This window comes from Rutilus rutilus (genome assembly GCF_951802725.1).
Source record: "Rutilus rutilus genome assembly, chromosome: 1".
Classification (NCBI taxonomy): domain Eukaryota; kingdom Metazoa; phylum Chordata; class Actinopteri; order Cypriniformes; family Leuciscidae; genus Rutilus; species Rutilus rutilus.
Genome location: NC_140209.1, coordinates 25172592 through 25193810, shown reverse-complemented (window position 1 = coordinate 25193810; position 21219 = coordinate 25172592). Strand labels below are relative to the sequence as shown.

The following is a 21219-nucleotide window of genomic DNA, read 5'->3' as shown; positions in this document are numbered from 1 at the left end:
ACAATGTATTAAGAAGAATACTTGTATTGACCATTTAAGATTTCGCTTACATCTATCTTGTAAATATGTTTAGCTATTTTATTAAAAATGTTACAATTACAACAATAATTACAATTTCAACAATATTTCAAGTGTGCTCTTTCTTTGTAAAAAAAAAAAAGAAAGAAAAAAAAGATTATAGGCCTACATTTTATCATATGTATTCATTAGTTTGAATATAGCCAACATTGGAACATCTAACATCTTAGTCTATGACTTTATTTTTGACAAAAATAGTGTGACTAACGCCTGACTAACGTTGTTTTATTGAAATATCAGGGCATATAAATGTTAATTTACGTTGCTTATACAAATACATTTTATTTCAACATATTTCAGTCGATTTTTACTCATCTCAGTAGGCTATGGCAAAGCAGTTTATTCTTTCACACACAGACGCGCGATTCATATTTAGGCTAAACACTCTTTACAAATATGTACCCTTCATTCATCTCACAGAAACGCGAGTCATATTATAGAAATGCGGTTCATCTTTTTGCGGTTTATAGGCCTACACTAACGTTATTCCATAACGTTATTCCACACTTGAGAAAAGAAAACAGCCTACCTCACTCCTCAGCGGGATCTGCTGCTCATATCAGGAGATATTTCTCCTCATCAGCACTGTGGAAACTTTTCTCCATAAAGGCTATAATGTCTCACTCGCGACGCGCTTTGTTTACAGCTGATGTGGGCGTTTCACAGATCTGAAATGGTTCTCGGAATTTGCATTTGAAAAGCACGCGCTCTCCGGGGAGTGGTCAAATTACTGTGAATCATCTCGTAATGAGGTCGACTGGAGTCGCTCTCTTTGTATACAGATTACAGAAACTAAGAATATTTGTTTTTTATATAAATGACTTCAATTAAAAGATGCGATCTCAAGCTTTATGCCCGTGGGTCTGTTTGCCTGTTTGACTGAATTTTCGCGGAGTTATAGATCATTTTCGAACGCGTTTCAAACGGGAGTTTACTGACAGAGAGAAGGCAGAAATCGCATCATCTTAATTTTTGTTTATTTGTCAAAAAGCAAAACACTTTATTTTTATTGTGAGTATACAGAAAAAAAATTGAAACTGAACAGGATCGATTGATGTATTACACGAAAATGAAAGATCAAAATTAACAGAGCATTTTGTGTTTATTTTCATTGCTAAAAAAAAAAAAACGAGCAAAACGCGCGGGCGCGTTTTTGGTCCCCAGAGGGTTAAGGAGAGGATGACCGGGGCCATGTATTGCGAGATTTTGGGGAACAACCTCCTTCCCTCAGTTAGAGCATTGAAGATGGGTCGAGGCTGGGTCTTCCAACATGACAATGACCCGAAGCACACAGCCAGGATAACCAAGGAGTGGCTCTGTAAGAAGCATATCAAGGTTCTGGCGTGGCCTAGCCAGTCTCCAGACCTAAACCCAATAGAGAATCTTTGGAGGGAGCTCAAACTCCGTGTTTCTCAGCGACAGCCCAGAAACCTGACTGATCTAGAGAAGATCTGTGTGGAGGAGTGGGCCAAAATCCCTCCTGCAGTGTGTGCAAACCTGGTGAAAAACTACAGGAAACGTTTGACCTCTGTAATTGCAAACAAAGGCTACTGTACCAAATATTAACATTGATTTTCTCAGGTGTTCAAATACTTATTTGCAGCTGTATCATACAAATAAATAGTTAAAAAATATTTTTTATTATGTCTCTCACAGTGGACATGCACCTACGATGACAATTTCAGACCCCTCCATGATTTCTAAGTGGGAGTACTTGCAAAATAGCAGGGTGTTCAAATACTTATTTTCCTCACTGTAAATAAAAAAATTTGACCCACACCCAATAGTGCTAAAAAATGTGTGATAATGGAAACCATCTGGCAACTTTCTGAGAAGAATTCTCTTTTTCTGAGAAGAATTCTCTTTTTCACTCCCACCCCTCCCATAAAAAGGAGGAAAAGGAGGAAACAAAGATCGTACTTCAATCTTCCAACAAGGACACTTCACATGGGGTAAATATAACAGCTATTACTCTTTCAGCTTTCACTTATGTTTACTTGTATTCATTTAGTATTAATTTTATCCAAAGCGGAGTACAACAAAGAGACCACTGATCAAAGATTACAAAGTGCACGCGTTTTACAGCAGAAGAAAAGGTAAGAAAATGGCTGATTTAAAAAAACTTTCTGAAGTAGCTTTTTATTAACCATTTGTTAGATAACATTGTATATTGATTCTACTACATTGTAAAGCAACATTACATGTACCATAAGTGTACAATCATTTTTAGTTTTAGTTTTTTTCATATTTTAGTTTTTGATGCTTAGAAGTCTGTTTGCATTTGGCTTGACTGTTATTTTAATCAGAGTAAAACAATACCAGGAAGGCTTACGAAACTGGGGCTGAAACTCTTAAAAATAAATGGTGTGTCAGTCCTAATTTTAGGACTCCTACATTTTTGCTCTAAGAGTAAAGCATTTTAACACTAAATCTAGCTCTTAAATCTGTAAAACGTTAGGAGTAGTCAAGAGGACTACTAAGTCACTAAAACCAAAACACAAACAATCCTAATGGCTGTTTCTGGCAATCCACCTCAGCAATCCACCCAAAGACACTCTACACCACTGAGGCAATACTGTAACCTTTTCTTTCTGAACCTTTTCTTCATAAATGCAATAAATATTTTGATTACATAACAAAGTTTCCTTTATGTACAGGCAAAATGCACTGAATGATGGAGAATAAAAGTGAAATGAAGAAGTGGAAATGGAGAAGTTTGTGCTCCTCCCGAACTTTGTTTATAAAACAACATTTGTTGCTTGAATCTCTTAAGATGCAGACATGATAGAGCCTGACAATTAGCTGAACATACTTGTTTAATTAGTGACACTCTAGCCTACTTTTTTAAAACCTTTATTTGAATATGGCAACATGACACATCATTCTACAATATTTCTTTGATTAAATCACTGACAGAGACCCTTCCCCCATCAGACAAATACTGTGTTCATAGTTAGTAAGCGTGCTGACATCATCCATAGCAACGAGGTCAACCCTGCCATTACTCTTAGCTTAAGACTTTTCTCTATTTCTTTGTAAAAGTTGGTCTCAGCAGCTTTGTGAAAAGGTTTTAACGGGGAAATTTTTACCTAAGAACTTTTTTGCTATTTAGAAGAACTCTTAGTGCAAGATACTTACTAATAAGCCTGTACTTTTACTTAAAATCTGTCTTTACACCTTTCACTTGTAACGGAGTAATATTTGACCCGTAGTATTTATACTTTCACTCAAGTAATGGAGTTGTGTACTTTGTCCACCTCTGGTTAAAGAGATGTGGAAGCAGTCTCATTTCATTTGTTTAAGCCAAGGCAAGGTTTGCATTTAATTTTTCACAAGAGCACTTCTTATTACTAACCAAATTCCTTATAACAATGGTTTAATGGTGTGTTCACGTCATGTCAGAATTGCTGCAGTTACGAGAATTTTCCGAGAGCTTTCTTCAGTTGTCATCTTGTAATTATGATAATTTCAACATGATGTGAATGCTTTGTTGCCATGTTTGGAGAGGAATACTTATTTAAGAGTGTACACATAAATGGGTTGATAGGAAGTTAGGAACAAAATGCTGTTGTGGCAAACAATGACAGTGAAGTTACACAGTACAAAGCCATTCCTTCCAATAATCAGATTTTACATCAGACTTGAGCCCTTAATACATTTGTTCTGGCAGTAGATATAACCGCAATTAATCATCTGACAGCTTTCATTACAGAGAATTTGAATGAATGAATGAATGAATGAATGAATGAATGAATGAATGAAGCTTTATTATTGTGTCATGCGTATGATTACGCCCAGCCCGCATGGACTTACAAGACACCAACATTAGTAAGCATAAGTAAGAGGATTAATATACAAGATAGATATACAAAATAGACAGATCCAGGGTACATCGAATACATTGCTCCCCATATAATAGTAATAGAAATAATAATAGTAATAATACGTATGTATTCAAATACATGCATGTATGTAATCATATAGCCTACACGTGTATTCTCATTTATTCACATAACCACCCATAATCCTACAAAATTAAATCGAATTAAACAAACTAGCTTGCCTTCTTTTCCAGGCCTTTGAAACAAAGTTTGCAAACGTAAATACATCATAGTTAAACAAGCATAATCATTTTTGATCATCAGCATACCAAAATATTTCAGAAATTTGTTGTGTAACTTCCAGAAACAAAGATTATCTTAGGTCATCATAATGTGTACAATACAAAAGGAAATGAGATTCACTTTCCACTTCACCAAGGTCACATAGCACACACAATCTGTTTTCCTCTGGAATATTTTTGAATCGACCAACCTCAATGGCTAGAGGCAAAATCCCACATCTCAGCTGTGCAACCAAGGATCTCTGGCTTCTAGATAAACGAGATGTAACATATAATTCTGGACTAAAATGCTGTTTGATATGCATATATGTTCTTAATTTTGGCTTTAGTAAAACATTTTCAAAACATTTTTCTTCATATTTCAATAACAGCTTGTGTTTAAGCGAATTGACATTGCAGCTTAAATTATTTCTGTAGATATACAACATATCCACCTCCTCAAAAATAGAATAGATCTCCTTTACCCATGGGGACCTGTGAGCTTTACTCCACCTAAATACTCTCTTATTTACTCTATCCTCTGCCATTCTGATTAGTCGATTCCACAATCATATCATTTCACATTTTCTCTGTACAACTCCTGGTACCCAGCCCATATCTCCCTGAATTGCTAGGATCGGAGCAAATTTATGAACCCCCAAAAAACATCGTATGGCTCTATACTGTATGGTATCTACCGTTTTGGATTCTTTCAAGCCCCACACCCCTGCAGCATAATTCAGTATAGGAGAAACACATGCATCATAAAGTCGAGTATATGTAGAATATCCAAGATCCTTACATACTTTTAGTTTATTGATAACTGATCCTAAGGCTCTCCCGCCAGAATCAACAAGTGACTTAATACCAACCTCGTAGGTCAAAAAATCATCAAGAACAAAACCCAGATATTTATATGAACTAACAAAGTCCAAATTGACTGAGCCATAGCTAAATATATGTGTACTTCTTTCAATGCCTTTCTTTCTAAAATGCATTACGTGTTTTGCTTTGATTTATATAGCTAATCGCCACTTGAAACACCACAGATTAACCACATTTAACATTTTCTGTAATTCAGACTCAGACTCAGCCAATAAGACTATATTATCCGCATATAGTAGAATTCCCAATTTAATACCATCAAGTAATACTCCTAAATTAGCATCCTTAATTTGTAAAGCTAAATCATTCACAAATAAAGCGAAAAGGGTTAGGGAGAGTACATCACCTTGTTTTACTCCAAAAGGTGTATCAAACCAATCAGTAAATAAATCATTAATCTCGACACTAGCAGCTGTACCACTATACATTACTTGTATTGTTTTATAAAATTTTCCATCCACTCCTGCTTCAATTAGTTTAAAAGCAAGCAGTTCTCTATTAATCCAGTCAAAGGCTTTTTGAAAGTCAATAAAACATGCAAAGGTGGATTTACTTTCAGCAATTCTAGCTCTAATAATAGTTGATACAGAATATATATGATCGATGCATGCTCGTTTCCTTCTAAATCCATTCAGCTCATCAACAAGATACTGACCCATTTCTGTAAGTACTGTGTAAGCCTATAATTCAGTATATTGGAATACAATTTATAGGCTGTACTAAGAAGACTAATGCCCCTATAATTAAGGGGCATTCTGGGATAATTTCTTGATGACTTTGGAACGGGTTTAATAATAGTCTTACGCCATGTTGACGGTATTATACCATGGTCAAAGCATGTCTTAAAAAGATGAAATAGGATCTCTAATAGCTGCGGAGTTTTTAAAGCTTCATTTGGGATCCCCTCTATACCGGATGCTTTCTTCAATTTTGCATTATCAATGGCCCTTTTAACCTCTTCCATAGTAATTTCATGATTCAGAAATATATTTGGACAATAATCTGGTGTATCCATAATCATCTCAGACTTACATTTCTTAACACGAATGTTATTTAAAATGTACATCATCAAAACCTGGCGAAATATAATTTCCTGAAAAATCTTTGCCCCATTTTCTAATCACTATTTCTTTTTTATTTTCTGTTTCACCATTCTCTAATATAATTTCCATTGGAATTTTTTTCAATTTCTTAGGACCCAATTTGTTTATTTCTTTCCAAAATTGTTGTGGGTTATAATTTTTTTAATCGATCTAACTGTAACGCTTGTCCTCTTCTAAATTGCCTTTTATAGAACCGTATCCTCTTATCAAAAATAAACTGAGTTTGTGTATATTTATCTTTAAGTTGTCGTCTAATCAATGGATTTTTAGAAATTCCTTTTCTGCATTTCTTTTATCGTTCCAAAGTTTTTTAAGTTCCGCATTCCAGTATGGCTTGGTCCTACCCACTTTCTGACATGTCTCCTTCTGACTTTGAAAATTAGATTTTGTAGGTAGATGTGTATTCATTTCTCTGCATATTATATCACAAAATGATTTGTACCAATTATCAATACTACTTTGTATTTTCTTGCCTTCTTCTAAATTTGATGTACTGAACTTTTGATAATATGCAGGTGTGAGTGTGCTTTCAGTAGGGTAGATGGTTATTTTAAAAGAACTGCAATACTTGGAACAATACAGATTTGGAGAACTTTATATTGTTGCCTTGGACAGAAATTGACCACAAAGGATTAAGGTCGTATAACTAATTTTTAACTACTTCATACTAATTTACATGCGTGTTTAGTTATATTTAGTTGATTCTGTTCCTTCAGGCATCAACAACTTTTTTTCTTGTGTGCTACAATAAGCTCTTCAACTGTAATATAATATGCAGGTAAATTAGTTTAATTTCTTGTAACAATTCTTATGACAATCTTTCTTCTCTGGAACACACAAAAAAAAAAAAAAAAAAAAATATATATATATATATATATTTAAATCTTAAAATGTTTGGAAGTCAATTGAGTCTAATGTTGTTTGGACATTCTTAAAAATATCCTCTTTTATTATTGCAGGTTTGCATATAGTGTTGTTGATATAACTGGTTATTTATCTAATTATTCAAACTCCATTTACAAATGAAAATGTCTCAAAGGTCTCTTTGCTGCTGTAAGACTATAAAACATGGGTAAAGAATAAAACAACAACAACAATGACCAACCATGTGAGAGTTGTTCATCACTTTTACAGTTGTCAAATGTCAGCTTGAACTCTTTCTCATTTGTTCAATCTATTTGGGTCCATTGAAAGTAAACGGGTAAAGTAGTGTTTCAAATGTCATTGTCTGTATTTGAGTAAATGTTATATTTTATATTAAACACTACACTCTGCCAATTCAGGTGATATGCAATATATAATTAACATATTCACACAACAACTTTTACTGTAAAAACAGGTTTTTGTTATGGTAATATTTTTTCAAAGAAAATATATTGTCACGTTCGGAGTTTGGTTGGTGATCATGTATGACATCAATTCCTACCTAATTTCTAGTAGTTAACCTGATTAACAATGATACTTTGTTTTGATGCAATGCCATGTTTAATTTATTTTTTTCTTTTATTTAATTTTTTTTACCAGAAAGGTTTCTGTTTCCATTATGGAAGCCTCAAGACATTTGGAGGTTAGTATCAGATGAAAGGTCAACACACACACACACACACACACACACACACACACACACACACACACACACACAATATATATGTTTATTATATTGGCATTTCACAACATGCCATGTCTTTGTTGCAGAATGTGCATTAGTTTGTACACCAATCCATGAATAACTATAACCAATCACCTGTATCAAATGTAGGATCGTGAATAAAATTTATTGAGCCAGTAACCAGTTCTAACTCTGAATGAGATTCACATTTTTACTTGTCCTGCCAAAATGTTCATTGGTCTCACCACCACCACCAAAAAAAAAAAAAAAAAATGTTATTTATAATGTGTTTATAATGTGGTCACTTTAACTATTTCCCCGCCATTGATACAATTTTCTGGCTTTCCATGTTTTCACTGTTATACGGAGGGGGGTGCTATGAAACATTTTCTGAAAGAGTACTGAATCTCCTGATCAAAACACATGCGAAGAAGATGCAGAAACAAGTGATATCAGATGTAATCATATGCATATTTAAAAAACGCTATCACCAACATTAAACAGCATATAAATCAAAGCTGCCTAATATGTTACTGAATCAGTCATTAAATGGTCATTCGAGTGTAAACAAAACAAGCCAATGGACATTGGACATTGGTGAAGCGTGTATGTAAGGAAGAGTGCTGCACTCACTCATTTAAGCTTTTGCTTCAGAGCTGAGCATTTCGTCAAATCTGCTCTGCAATCATCTGTACGAGTGTTCTGCAAACCCGGAAGAAGCTCTCCAGAGAGTGTTCACTCAAAAAAATAAGCTGTTGAACGAACTTGATTAAATTAAGGAAAACTTTTCCACGAAAATGAATTCCATTTTTGCAACAAAATCTAATTTGTTTGAAATTATTTATTGTAATCTTGTTGTATGAACTTAAATTAATTTAGTCATTCCTGCTAGATAAAGTTTTGTCAGATTGACTACATTGAATTTTTGCCCTGCCTAAAATCGCCAACATTATACTTTTAGCTAATTTGACTCTACATTTATTTCCAATGATTGAAGCTACTAATGTTAAATTTTATTAAAACCACTTTTTACAGAGTAATATTGAATATTACTTATGCAGATCTGCGAAAGAGGTTAAATTCATGTATAGTGTATACTGAGTGCCCACAGCCCTAAACTAAACAGTCGCCACTCTTCTGCATAATGGTAACCACAAAATTCTAAATCTGTCACAAACTGCTCCAAGACTCGGACGTGAGATCCAAATGCAGCTTTTATTTAAGGGCAATCCAAAGGCGTAATCCAAAGTACAGGCAAAGTCAAACACAGGCAGGCAGTCCGTAAAAACAAACAAACAAACAAACAAAACAGGCAGGGGTCAGAGGCAAAAGAGTAATCCAGGGAACAGGGCAAGAAATCCGAAAAACCAAGAGACATGAAACCAGGGAGAACGCTCAGAAATGCAGTGTGACACAAACAAGACTTCACAGGGAATTAATGTGTACAAGGTATAAATAGGCTGAGACTAACAGGGTAATGAGATACAGGTGAATGCAATCAATGATGATGACATCTTTCCATTTACAAAAAAAAAAAAAACATATAAAATAACACTTTAATCCCTAAATTTACCCTCCTAAAGCAGTTCATTGCAAAGCATGCTGGGAACTACAGATCCACTGCCCAGTTAGTTGTCAACAAAAATGATTCATGTAGATTTCACACAAATTAACTTCAGTTTTAAATATATTAGATTGATTGAACAATTAAATGAAGTTGTGACAAAATATTAAACAATCATGTTACTTTAGCTTATTTTAATTCATTAAATTTAACAAGAGGCAAACGTCAATGGTGGTCATCACTTAAAGAGCATTTCCTCTGGTTTCATTGCCATCTAAAAGAGTATTTTGCACACCGCTGCTTTCAACAGTATTGCTCGCTGTGCAGTGACCATTTCCATGTGAGCTTCAGCACTAAAAGAGCACGGGTGTGACGATGCGTCTTTTTAAAGATGTCATTCCACCCGTGTGTTTCTAGATGCGGTCGTTTCCTGTGTTTGTCTGACAAACTGGCTGGTTAAGCGTCTAGGCCGAAAGCACGATGAGGTGGCGTTCATGAATGAGTCATGCGGGAAGATGACATCTTGATGCTGCGGTCGAGACTCTGCTATGCCCCGATCTAGTTCCTCTGCCCAGCAGAGGGTTACTTTAGTAAATACACAGGGTGAAATGAGGATCACAGTGGGGGCCTCGCCGCAGAGCGGCTTTCAACTTCATTCCAGCACGGCCTTAGCAGCAGCCTCCACCTAGGCTGCAGCGTGGAGCTGGCCGCAGGAATGCGGGCTCAGCCCATCCCAGCCCCTGCCAGGCCCTCCAAGCATCAGGCAAAGCAACGAACCTGAGATGGGTGACCCAGAGATGGAGGAGACAGCTCTTCGGGAGATGGTGATTGCACCACTCCTTCCCCCAGAGGAGGGCTGGGAGGATAATCTTTTTCTGAGTCAAATTTCTGTTTCGCCGCTTGTGTCACAGCCAGTTGTACCCAAATTCTCAATAAAATAACAGTTTCCTCTATCTCTGGGTCCTAAGAGGGTGCGGATGGCAGTGTGTGACGCTGCACCTTGACACTCTCATCCCCCTGTTCTATCACCAGCAGGCGGTGGTGTTCGGTTCGAGGATGCAAGGCATCTGGAAGCCTGGCTAGTGCTTCCCACCCCGTCTCGCTGGCTCATTTAGACTATCAGACTCGGCTATGCGATATGGTTCGCCTGGTGTCCCCCAAAGTTCAGCAGGATCCGGTTCACCTCAGTGGCGGACAAGGATGCTCCTGTTCTGCGTGTGGAGATGTCAGCCCTACTGACGAAGGACGCGATACAGCCAGTCCCTCCAGCCGATATGAAGAGGGGGTTTTACAGCCCGTACATAATTTTCTCCTATAAAGGCGGTGAGTTATGGCCAATCTTGGATCTGCGTGTCTTGAATCAGGCCCTTCACAAGCTCCCGTTCAAGATGTTAATGCAGAGACGCATCTTCAAATGCATTCGTCTCCAAGATTGGTTTGCAGCGATTGACTTGAAGGACGTGTGCTTTCATGTTTCGATTCTCTCTCGACACAGACCATTCCTACTCTTTGCGTTCAAGGGTCAGGCACATCTGTACAAGGTCCTCTCCTTTGTGTTGTCCCTGTCGTCTCGCGTCTTCACGAAGGTCGCGGAGGCGGCGGCCCTTGCCTCTCTGAGGGAGCACGGGGTTAGCATTCTCAACTACCTCTACGACTGGCTCATCCTGACCCACTCACTAGAGCGGTTGTGCAAACACAGGGACTTGGTGCTCATGCACCTCAGCCATCTGGGGCTTCGGGTCAATTGGGAAAAGACCAAGCTCTCCCCCGTGCCGAGAATCTCTTTTCTCGGAGTTGGACTCGGTCAACATGACAGCATGTCTCACAAACGAGCGTGCTAAGTCGATGCTGAACTGCCTGAACGCGTTCAAGGGCAGAATGGTGGTTCCACTGAAATTATTTCAGAGGCTCCTGGGGCATATGGCATCCGCAGCAGCAGTCACGCCACTCAGGTTGCTGCATATGAGAGTGCTTCAGCACTGGCTTCACAGCCGAGTCTTGAGATGGTCATGGCAACGCAGCACACACTGGGTGGCAATCACACTGACCTGTCGCCAAACCTTCAGCCCGTGGTCAGACCTTGCTATGGGCAGGCATGTTGTTGTCTCAATAGATGCTGGTCTCCGGCTCCTGGACAGGACCCAGACTAAACTGGCATATCAATTGCCTCGAGTTGCTGGCAGTATGGCTTGCTCTGCGCCACTTCAGATCACTGCTACAGAGCAAGCATGTGTTGGTCCGTACGGACAACACTGCGGCTGTTGCGTACATCAACTATCCGGGTGGTCTACGCTCCCGTCACATATTGCAACTAGCCTGCCATCTCCTCCTTTGGAGTCAGAAGCATCTGAGGTCACATTCTGGGAGAACTCAATCACGCAGACCACGAGCTCTCACGACAGTCCACGCTCCCAGGAGAATGGAGACTCCACCCCCAGATGGTCCAGCTGATTTAAAGGTAGACCTGTTTGCATTCAGAGTGCTTCAGCACTGGCTTCACAGCCGAGTCTTGAGATGGTCATGGCAACGCAGCACACACTGGGTGGCAATCACACTGACCTGTCGCCAAACCTTCAGCCCGTGGTCAGACCTTGCTATGGGCAGGCATGTTGTTGTCTCAATAGATGCTGGTCTCCGGCTCCTGGACAGGACCCAGACTAAACTGGCATATCAATTGCCTCGAGTTGCTGGCAGTATGGCTTGCTCTGCGCCACTTCAGATCACTGCTACAGAGCAAGCATGTGTTGGTCCGTACGGACAACACTGCGGCTGTTGCGTACATCAACTATCCGGGTGGTCTACGCTCCCGTCACATATTGCAACTAGCCTGCCATCTCCTCCTTTGGAGTCAGAAGCATCTGAGGTCACATTCTGGGAGAACTCAATCACGCAGACCACGAGCTCTCACGACAGTCCACGCTCCCAGGAGAATGGAGACTCCACCCCCAGATGGTCCAGCTGATTTAAAGGTAGACCTGTTTGCCTCTCCGGACATCGGAGACATTTGACATTTTGACATTGAGACATTTGACTGCCTGATCGAGGGGACCCTCGACACGGATGCGTTGGCACACAGCTGGCCTCGGAGCCTACGCAATTATGCGTTTCCCCCAGTGAGCCTACTCGCACAGACACTGTGCAAGGTCAGGGAGGACGAGGAGCAGGTCTTGTTAGTTGTGCTATACTGGCCCAACTGCACCTGGTTCCCAGAACTGATGCTCCTCGCGACAGCTCCTCTCTCAAGACAGAGCTCCTGACTGAGCTCTCTTTTAATAAGAGGGTAGGGGACCTGCAGGCATTTTTTAGTCTACGAATTGTGCCTAAAATTTGGGCCGGCCAACTCTCATGTAATCCTGAGACCCTGGCCTGGATATATGCCCAAGGTTCCCACCACTCCTTTCAGGTATCAGGTGGTGAACCTGCAAGCTCTGCCCACGGTGGAGGCAGAACCAGCCCTTGCTCTACTCTGTCCTGTTCGCACTTTGTGCTTGTACGTGGACCGCATGCAGAGCTTCAAGGACCTCAGATAAGCAGAGGTTGGCCCACTGGTTAGTGGATGCCATAGTCTTGGTGTATCAGGCTCAAGACCAGTCATGCCACCCCCCTGGAGGTTAGGGCTCACTACACTCGGAGCATTGCGTCTTCCTGGGCGTTGGTGCATGGCGCCTCACTGACAGACATTTGTAGAGTAGCGCTTTGGGCGACACCCAACACGTTTGCAAGGTTTTACAATCTTCGTGTAGGGCCTGTGTCCTCCTGTGTACTGGCTACAATTAGCTAGTAAGTAGGGGGGACCCACTCAGTGTCTCGCTTGTTGCACCACTCCCCTCCTAGGACGGAATACTAGCGCTTATCTGCTCCATAGGTGAGACACGTCGGAGGCATCTGGTGCTAGGTCTAGCACTCGTGTGTATGCCTAGAAGATCAGCCCCTGTGCTAGACTAGGTGTCCATGTGTTGTGACCTATGGGGGATCCCACGTGTATTCTTCCACAGTACGGCTTCCCTGTCAGCAAGCCCATGTCTATCCCTTGGCAGAGCCCGCTCTGCCATCTCTGCTCGGTATTGACTTCACCCTAGCTAGGCTGGATCTACCACAGAGAACATTCCATATGTAGCACTCCCCTTATGGTCAGACCATACGTGTAGTTCCACATGTTACCTCCCTACGTGCAAGATGTGGTCTCTGTAGCATCTCTCTCTATTTAGAATAGGCACGCTTTCCCAGTGTTTTCCAAATAGTCTCGCTGCGTGGGTAAGAAGGAACAGCAGTGATCGCCTCTCTCTGCGTTAAAGCCCTGTTCTTTCTCTGCCCCAACAGGTGCGGGGGGATTAGGCGGCTTACGTGGGGTGCTGGAAGGGGCAGCATTTGTGGCGTTTTGGTAGGGATCCCAATTCGGAAGATCACTTCTGACATAACGTAGAACGTGACTGACAGGGAATGTCTAGGTTACTAATGTAACCCCCGTTCCCTGAAGGAGGTTACCTAATCACCACAATTGCTGTACCACTGCTGAACATCTCGGCTCCGAACTTAAATGAGCAAGCGCAGCATGTTTTCTTATATACCCGCATTGCAGGACATGATTCGCGATGTAAATCTCGCTCGCCAATGTCCATTGGCTTGTTTTGTTTACACTCGAAGGTGTTACATTAGTAACTTAGACGGTTTTATGAATGGCTCATTGAATCATTAACTCACCCGAATCATTCAAAAACACAGAAACATTGGCGAAATAGAGCAAAAACTTTGTTGTGTCTAAAATGTCATTTAATTTTTACTTTTTATTCATTAAACTGGTGTGTGAAATCAGTCACATTTGCAATCATGCTGATATTCGGAAAAACAGCACGCTTCCACGTCATGTTGCGAAACTAATGTTAAATATAAAAAGCAAGAATTTTTTTTGACCCCATATCTTGAAGTTTCCAACTCTGACTGGAGCACAGTGTATATTTTAAAACATGTAATTAATTTATAATGTTAAAATCATATTATAAAGATTTGAATGATGAAGAACCGAGTGCAGATGCTTCCATGTTGATGAATGGAATTAATTAATCATTGCATTCATCATCATTAAGATATTATGATACTGAAAAATTATGTTTGAGCTGCTAATTTTTAATAATTCTTTTCAGTCTCTCTCTTCTGATAAAGTGCAGCACGAACAACAACATGCAATGTCTCATTGCAAAATGAACTGGAATCAGATGTGTGTTTGAACTGAAGAGTATAAGGTACACATTCTACATTACTGCACAGGGAAAAGACTCTCTTGTAATATTCAAATGAATGTTTTATATAGTATAACTGCAGCACATACCATATTACTTATGGTTCTACTGTATTGAAGTGTGTGTACAGTAAACCATTTGGGAAATACAATTTGGGAAGTAGTTATACCATGTGTGAACAAAGTCAGTAGGTTTTAGTCCAATGCAATAACATTACCTAACATTTTTGGGGAAATGGTTGTTTTACAATATGCCTGTTTGCTAATGTTGATTTTCTTTCAGAATAATAAGGAGATGGCTGTTTCATCTGAACTTCCAGTGGACATCAATGACTGGAATAAAGACCATGTGAGACAATGGATGCTTGATATAAAAGTGGACAAAGAAGATGCAGAGATTTTGTACAACCAGAGAATTAATGGAACTGGTCTTCTCCTCTTGGAGGAAGTTGATCTCTCTTGCATGCAAAGCCTATCACTGAATGCTAAAAAAATAATTATTCACAACATAAGTCTTTTGAAACAAAAGACTCAGCAGCAGAATGATGTGACGACTCAGTCTTATAGCTTGAAGCCTTACCCTTTCAATAGATTTAATGCTGCTCACAGGTACAGAGAAAACAGCAATCTAGACGTAACTGAAACGGGTCCTATAGACCTCATACAACCATGCCATGAATTCAAAGCATTTATCAACACAACGGAGGAGAATAGAGTAAAAAAATACACATATGAGGTGATTCGATTTGCAGCAGCTTGTATGAACAGCCGTACAAATGGCACTATTCATTTTGGAGTGGCAGACAATCCACATGGACAAATTCTGGGTATCAATGTTCAGAACACAGATGTTTTTGATGTACAACAGTCACATGCAATTGAAAAACATTTCAAGTGGGAAAGGTCTGTTAAAATAGCAAAGAGATGTATTAAACCCCCTCGATTTGTTGAAGTTCTCAAAGCTGACATGACATCTGCAGGAAAACGTGTTATTGAGGTAGACATAGAGCCGTCCTCCATAGTCTGTGAAGAATTTCACTTTAACACTTATAATGTTGATAAAAATGAAGACGAGATGCAAGAGCCCAACAGTGCAGAGAGGAAGCAGAATGATGGCAAGTCTTTCTTTATAAGAGATGGCAGCAGCAGCAAGAATCTTATTACATCTGCTTCCTCAAAGGAGTATGAGAAATATACTGCAATTGCAAACATGCAACGATTGTCCCAGTTGAGGAAGGACGCTGAAGAAAAGCATCTCTATGTTGTCAAAAACAGTGTGCAAGGCTCTAAACTGTGTGAGATGATAACAGGAGGGACCCAGTCTTTAGACAAGTCACACTTTGCATGGTACATTTTGGTGGCTAACAAGTCTCATCCTGTTCAGCTGGAAAACCTGGATTTCCTTCATCACATGGATCTAGTGGCTGTTCTGGATTTCGATCCAGAATCTGCTGAGAGTGGCCTGAATAAGCTACTAGAAGAGAGAAAAACGTCCAATGTTCATTTACCAGCTCAGTATAAAGTTACAGGTGCAGTTGAAGACATTTTAAACAAGTTAAAGCTGACCAAAAACACAAGCTGGGTTTTCTGTAATGGAGGCATTAAAGAGGAAAACCCCTCTGATGTTGACAACTGGTTGACTGAGAAGGGATCTTCAGTGCGTGATGTTGTTTCTTTCCTGTGCAGAAAAGATGTGGTGCCTCGCAAGCAACTTCTCACCATATTCCTGCTGTTAAGTCAGGTGAGCGATGCAAACGACCCTTTGCTTGAGACATTCGGTATGTTTTTACAGGAGCTCAATGGAGGAAACCAAATCTTATGCATCAGTGACAATGAAACATCATACACCTACTGGAAGGATCTCATTAAGGGCCGATATAAAGCTGATATCTCTTCAAGATGCATTTATGAGCTAAGTTTTGCTGAGGTCAATGGCACCATCCTCAGTTTGTGGTCAGAGAATCGCAAATCAAGCCGGTTTCTGCCTTGTGGTGGTGGCAGTAATGTTGTGCTATCAAAGAAAACTGAGCAATCCCTAGAAACACTGAGTGTTCTTTGTGTGAACCAGTGTGAAGGAGGAAATGAGGACAAACAAAAACATGAGGAGACATTTTACAGGGGAGGAAAGGTGTCTTGGTGGAATTTCTTCTTCTCAGAACAGCCCGGATCAATGCCATTCATCAAACGTGACAAGTTCGACTATATAGTCAACACTATTATTCCAGACATATGCAGCCGGAAGAGAGCTTGTGAGTTTTTCAACATCTTTCATCTTCCAGGCTGTGGTGGCACTACGTTAGCTATGCATGTCTTATGGACACTGAAGGATAAATTTCGTTGTGTCGTGCTGAAGGAAACAACACATGATTATTCTACCGTAGCCGAACAGGTTGTGCAGCTACTAGCATATGAGGCAAAAGAGCAACCCACACGACTTCCCGTTTTAATCATGATCGATGACTTCCAAGACATCTGCGATGTAAAAAAACTCCAACTTCAAATTGAAGAGGAATGTTTGAAGCAAAACATTTTTTCCAAGTCTCCACAAGTCATTATAGTCAACTGCATGAGAGCTGAATCCTGTGAACAGACTGATGATGCCGTTTTCATTGGAAACCGTTTATCTGAGAAGGAACAGGAACTGTTTGAAGAAAAGCTAAAGGAGTTTAAGAAAACCAACACAAACACTAAAACGTTTTATGGGTTCATGATTCTGAAGAACAATTTTTCACCTCACTATATTCAGGGTATTGTGAAAAATACCCTGAAGGGCTTCAACTTCCAAGACAAACATTCTCAACTCTTTGCAGTTCTTGTCCTCCTGCATGTCTACTGCAAGAATGCATTACTGTCAGTCTCTACATGTGAAGAGTTCCTTGGTCTGCAAACAAAAGCAAAGTTTGAAGTTGAAGATGGATTTGAAAAGTTTTCAACTCTTTTAACAAGATGCACAGCCTATTCCAACATTACCTTTGAGGGTGTGAGAGTGATTCACTCAAGTATAGCTCAACACTGTTTAAAAGAGCTGTCAACTTTGTCATACAAAGTGACAAAGGCAGAAATCACTAACCTTCTGCTCACAACAGACTTGTTTTATGTGTACGCTCTGGGGAAACAAAAATTAATGCAGGATGTTCACAGCATGTTGGTGAGAAGGCAGTATTCAGCTAAGGTTGAAGACACCCTTTTTTCTCCTCTTATCCAACATATAATGAAAGAGACTCCAGGGATGGAAGAAATTGTTCTACACAATGCAGCAAAGTGCTACAGAAAGGATGCAGTAATATTCCAGCTCCTCGCCAGGTACTATTACATCAAAAAACAGGACTTTACAACGGCCATGAGTTGGGCAAAGGAAGCCAAAGACCTTTCAAAGGAGAATTCATACATATGTGATACAGTATCACAGGTACTTGTACGTGGGCTCAAGCATGCTGTTCACAGAGACAGAGATGATCCCATCAAGCCAGATAGTCTTGATAGGTATCTTACAATGGCTGAGTCTGCAGCAGAAGCTTGCAAAGAAACACAACAAACTGCAAACAAGGAGGCCGTATCTCGACAGCAAAGACTAAAGGATTATAGCACTTACAACACTGCTGGCCATCTCGGTGAACTTCAAACTGCAGCTACAGTTATAGAAGTACTGCAAAAGACACCACTGTTTAACTGCCTTGGTCAAGTCCTCTTGGGTAAAATTACCATTGAAGAATTGTCAAGGAAGAACCCTGAACTCAAGCAATATTACCATGTATTGCAGAAGCATAGGAAGTGTCTTCTTCAACTAAAAAACACAATGAAGAATCATTTTGATTTTCTTGACAATTTTTTTGTAAATTTAGTACCCTTTTTCTCAGAGAAAGACAAACAAAAAGAACTGACAAAGCCCAAGGTTTCCAGGTACTTTCAACAGTACACTGACCTCTTTTGTAAAATAAATTGGAGTGAGCTGGTCAAGAATGAGCACATGAACCGCATGGTTAAAATTGAACAGACATGTGAATGTCTGGAGAGAAACAAGGGTGATTCCTATACAGGACTTCTAAAATATTTGTATGAGGAAGACTCTGCCTCAACTCTTGAAGAGATCATCCAGCAGTATGATTTCATTCTGAAGTCAAAAAAGGCCAGACTGATGGACTTTATCAACTTTATCTATGCAAATGTAATTCTGGCCAACATCAACCCTGAATCTCAGTTCATCATTCCCTACCAAGACCTTCGTAAATTACTCATTCAAATAATCAATCGCCCCACACACTTCAGTGAGATTCTGCCATTGCACTACATCACAGTTTTATTGTTCTGGCAAGAGGCCGGCCACACATTACCAACTTCACAAATGAAGACGTTGTACTCAACCTACCTGAAACCTGTGTCTAATGGAAAGAGAGCAGCGGTTCATTTTTACCTTGGGAAGGACGAAGGTTATGGTGGCCTGATTTCCCACAGGGATATTAACAGCTGGTTAGGATCAGGGCAGAACATCTCAACTCAATGGGATGACGAAAAAATTTGGAAGCAAGTGAGAAATAGTAATAAACTTCACAGAGTTTCTGGTAAAATTCGCAACAATTTGATCTGGGTTGAAGATGTGAATGTTATGGTTGATCCAATGTTCAGAAGCCAGTTACATAAAGAATATGGCACAAGAGTGACATTCTTCATCGGATTCTCAATGAATGGACCAGTTGCACTTGATATAGACTTTGATTCATAAAGTGCACAAGCCTGATCTAATGGATCTGACTGAAGACATGAGAATCATGAATGAGAAAACCTTCTAGATTTCCAGTTCAAAACATTACGACAATCAAGTCGAATGAGCTCTTGGACCAAAGCCTGTAGTTGTTCCTAGAAATTATTTAGGTTTGTTTTATTATCATATGCAGTGATCAATCTAAGCCAATCTTTTTATCATTAATGTTGCATGTTTTGGGGCTTTGTTTAGCAGAAATGCCTTATGTGAATTCTTTAAAAGCAATGGTGTGATTATGTTATGAGTGATGACTGAGAGTCTGACCAATGCCAGTAATGCACTGACTTACAGAGAGTACACAAGTACCTCTGTTGTACTTTTATATTTTTATATTATATTGTGTTTGTTTATTTTTCTTTACATACATTTTACATGCATCTTATTGTATTTTATTCATACATTGATATATTCATATGTACTCATTTATCATAAACTCATTATATTTGATTTACTTTTATTTTACTTCAATTTACACTCTACTCAAAGTTTCTGTAAAACAAAGACCCGATTTTAATATGAAGGGATTTTCCATATTGTTTTTTCACAGGTGTTTTAGATGTATTTTGAAATTATCCTTTGCATTTAGTTGTGTTTTAGGGTTAAAGTAAAATGTCATTGACATATTTTTTCTTATTATTTTTCTTCTTACAATGTACACGTGTTTTTTTGAAAAATCTTGCTTTTGCTGCGTTACCATGTCTTTATTCAAGGTCTTCAAGGCCACAAGTCACTGTTAAGAAGTAGAACATTTCCATTCCCTTTGCTTGTGATCATAACACTTCTTTAATATATTTCTGTTAAGACCAAGGGTTATCCAATAAACTTATTTCTTATCACTTCCTTTTCTGGCTCCTGCATCTAGTCATGTCAAGTCTGGATATGTGTATTTCTTTTCAAAGCATCTTTACCAAAAAAAATGTGTAGTTGCTGATGCAGTGACAATCTCCTTTCTAAGTACATTAGCATATACATGCATGCAACTGCAAAGATTTTAGTTAAAGTCATATTTTTAATGAATTCACTATTACACATTATGTGTTTGCAGTTTAATATTAAGAGATATTAATTTTCAGTGGACTCAAATTATGAAAGTTCACAGTACTATCAGTATAAATACTAGTTTTTGAACTCAAACTGTTTGAAGCAATCGGTTTCAAATGATACAAGTTGCCTTCCATGGCATTTTTACGGTAACATACTGTAAAAAAAGGAGAGCTGTAAATTAACGGTAAAGGGCTGTAAATTAACAGTACATTACTGGCAACCACAGCTGCCAGTGGATTACCGTTATTTTACAGCACCATTTTTACAGTGCACGCACAATTACTGGAATTTAAAGGTGTGAAGAAACAAATGATTAATAAACTGTTAGATGTAGATATGTACTGGGATTTGTGCACTCAACATCTCTTCTCTTTGTGCCGTGAACTTTTCAATGTACTTTTCAACTTTCCAATTGTGACTCCACATTGTACTAATTTACATAAACCCCGCCCATGGGAACAAGCAACAAAGGGGGCAACAGTGTTGATAAGAAGAGGTGCTTTAGAGAAGAGGAGCACATGTGGGAGTCAAGCTGTCGCATCCGTCTTATTGTAATACAGTATTTAACACAAATGCAATAGCATGACATAAAAGCAAGATGGCAACATAAATTATAACCATAATTAAAATAAACTATACCTGTTGTATCTACATGCAGCATCTATTCTCTGGCTCTATAGGCATCTTACAACAGTTGCCACACAAGTGATTTATAAAGTTATCATGACAGAATATGCTAATCAATGACTTGAAGATAGTTAACTCCACATCAGCTACATAAATTCATCAACCATTCAGAAACGGTTTCTGAACAATTTCTGATATGTTAGTGCATGTCT

At 39.2% G+C, this 21219-nt stretch overlaps 2 protein-coding genes across 3 annotated transcripts in view; one reads left to right on the top strand and one right to left on the bottom strand.

Annotated features, from left to right (window-relative positions):
* The window catches only part of fbf1 (Fas binding factor 1), a 214230-nt gene that overhangs the window by 154822 nt on the left and 38189 nt on the right, over positions 1 to 21219 (bottom strand). The window lies entirely within an intron of this gene.
* On the top strand, positions 1952 to 20172 carry LOC311277211 (sterile alpha motif domain-containing protein 9-like). Of its 2 annotated transcripts, XM_084387436.1 has the most exons (5): positions 1952 to 2030; positions 2108 to 2174; positions 7693 to 7735; positions 14483 to 14581; positions 14861 to 20172. In XM_084387436.1, the coding sequence occupies exon 5, from the start codon at positions 14873 to 14875 to the stop codon at positions 19295 to 19297; it is 4425 nt and encodes a 1474-aa protein (XP_084243562.1). In that variant the 5' UTR covers positions 1952 to 2030; positions 2108 to 2174; positions 7693 to 7735; positions 14483 to 14581; positions 14861 to 14872; the 3' UTR covers positions 19298 to 20172. The 2 variants fall into 2 exon arrangements, with proteins under 2 accessions (XP_084243562.1, XP_084243563.1); XM_084387437.1 differs by lacking the exons at positions 1952 to 2030; positions 2108 to 2174; positions 7693 to 7735 and having other exon boundaries at positions 14040 to 14581.

Excerpts from the sequence above, each read along its gene's own strand:
- LOC311277211 (XM_084387436.1), top strand. The coding sequence starts at position 14,873 with ATGGCTGTTTCATCTGAACTTCCAGTGGACATCAATGACTGGAATAAA.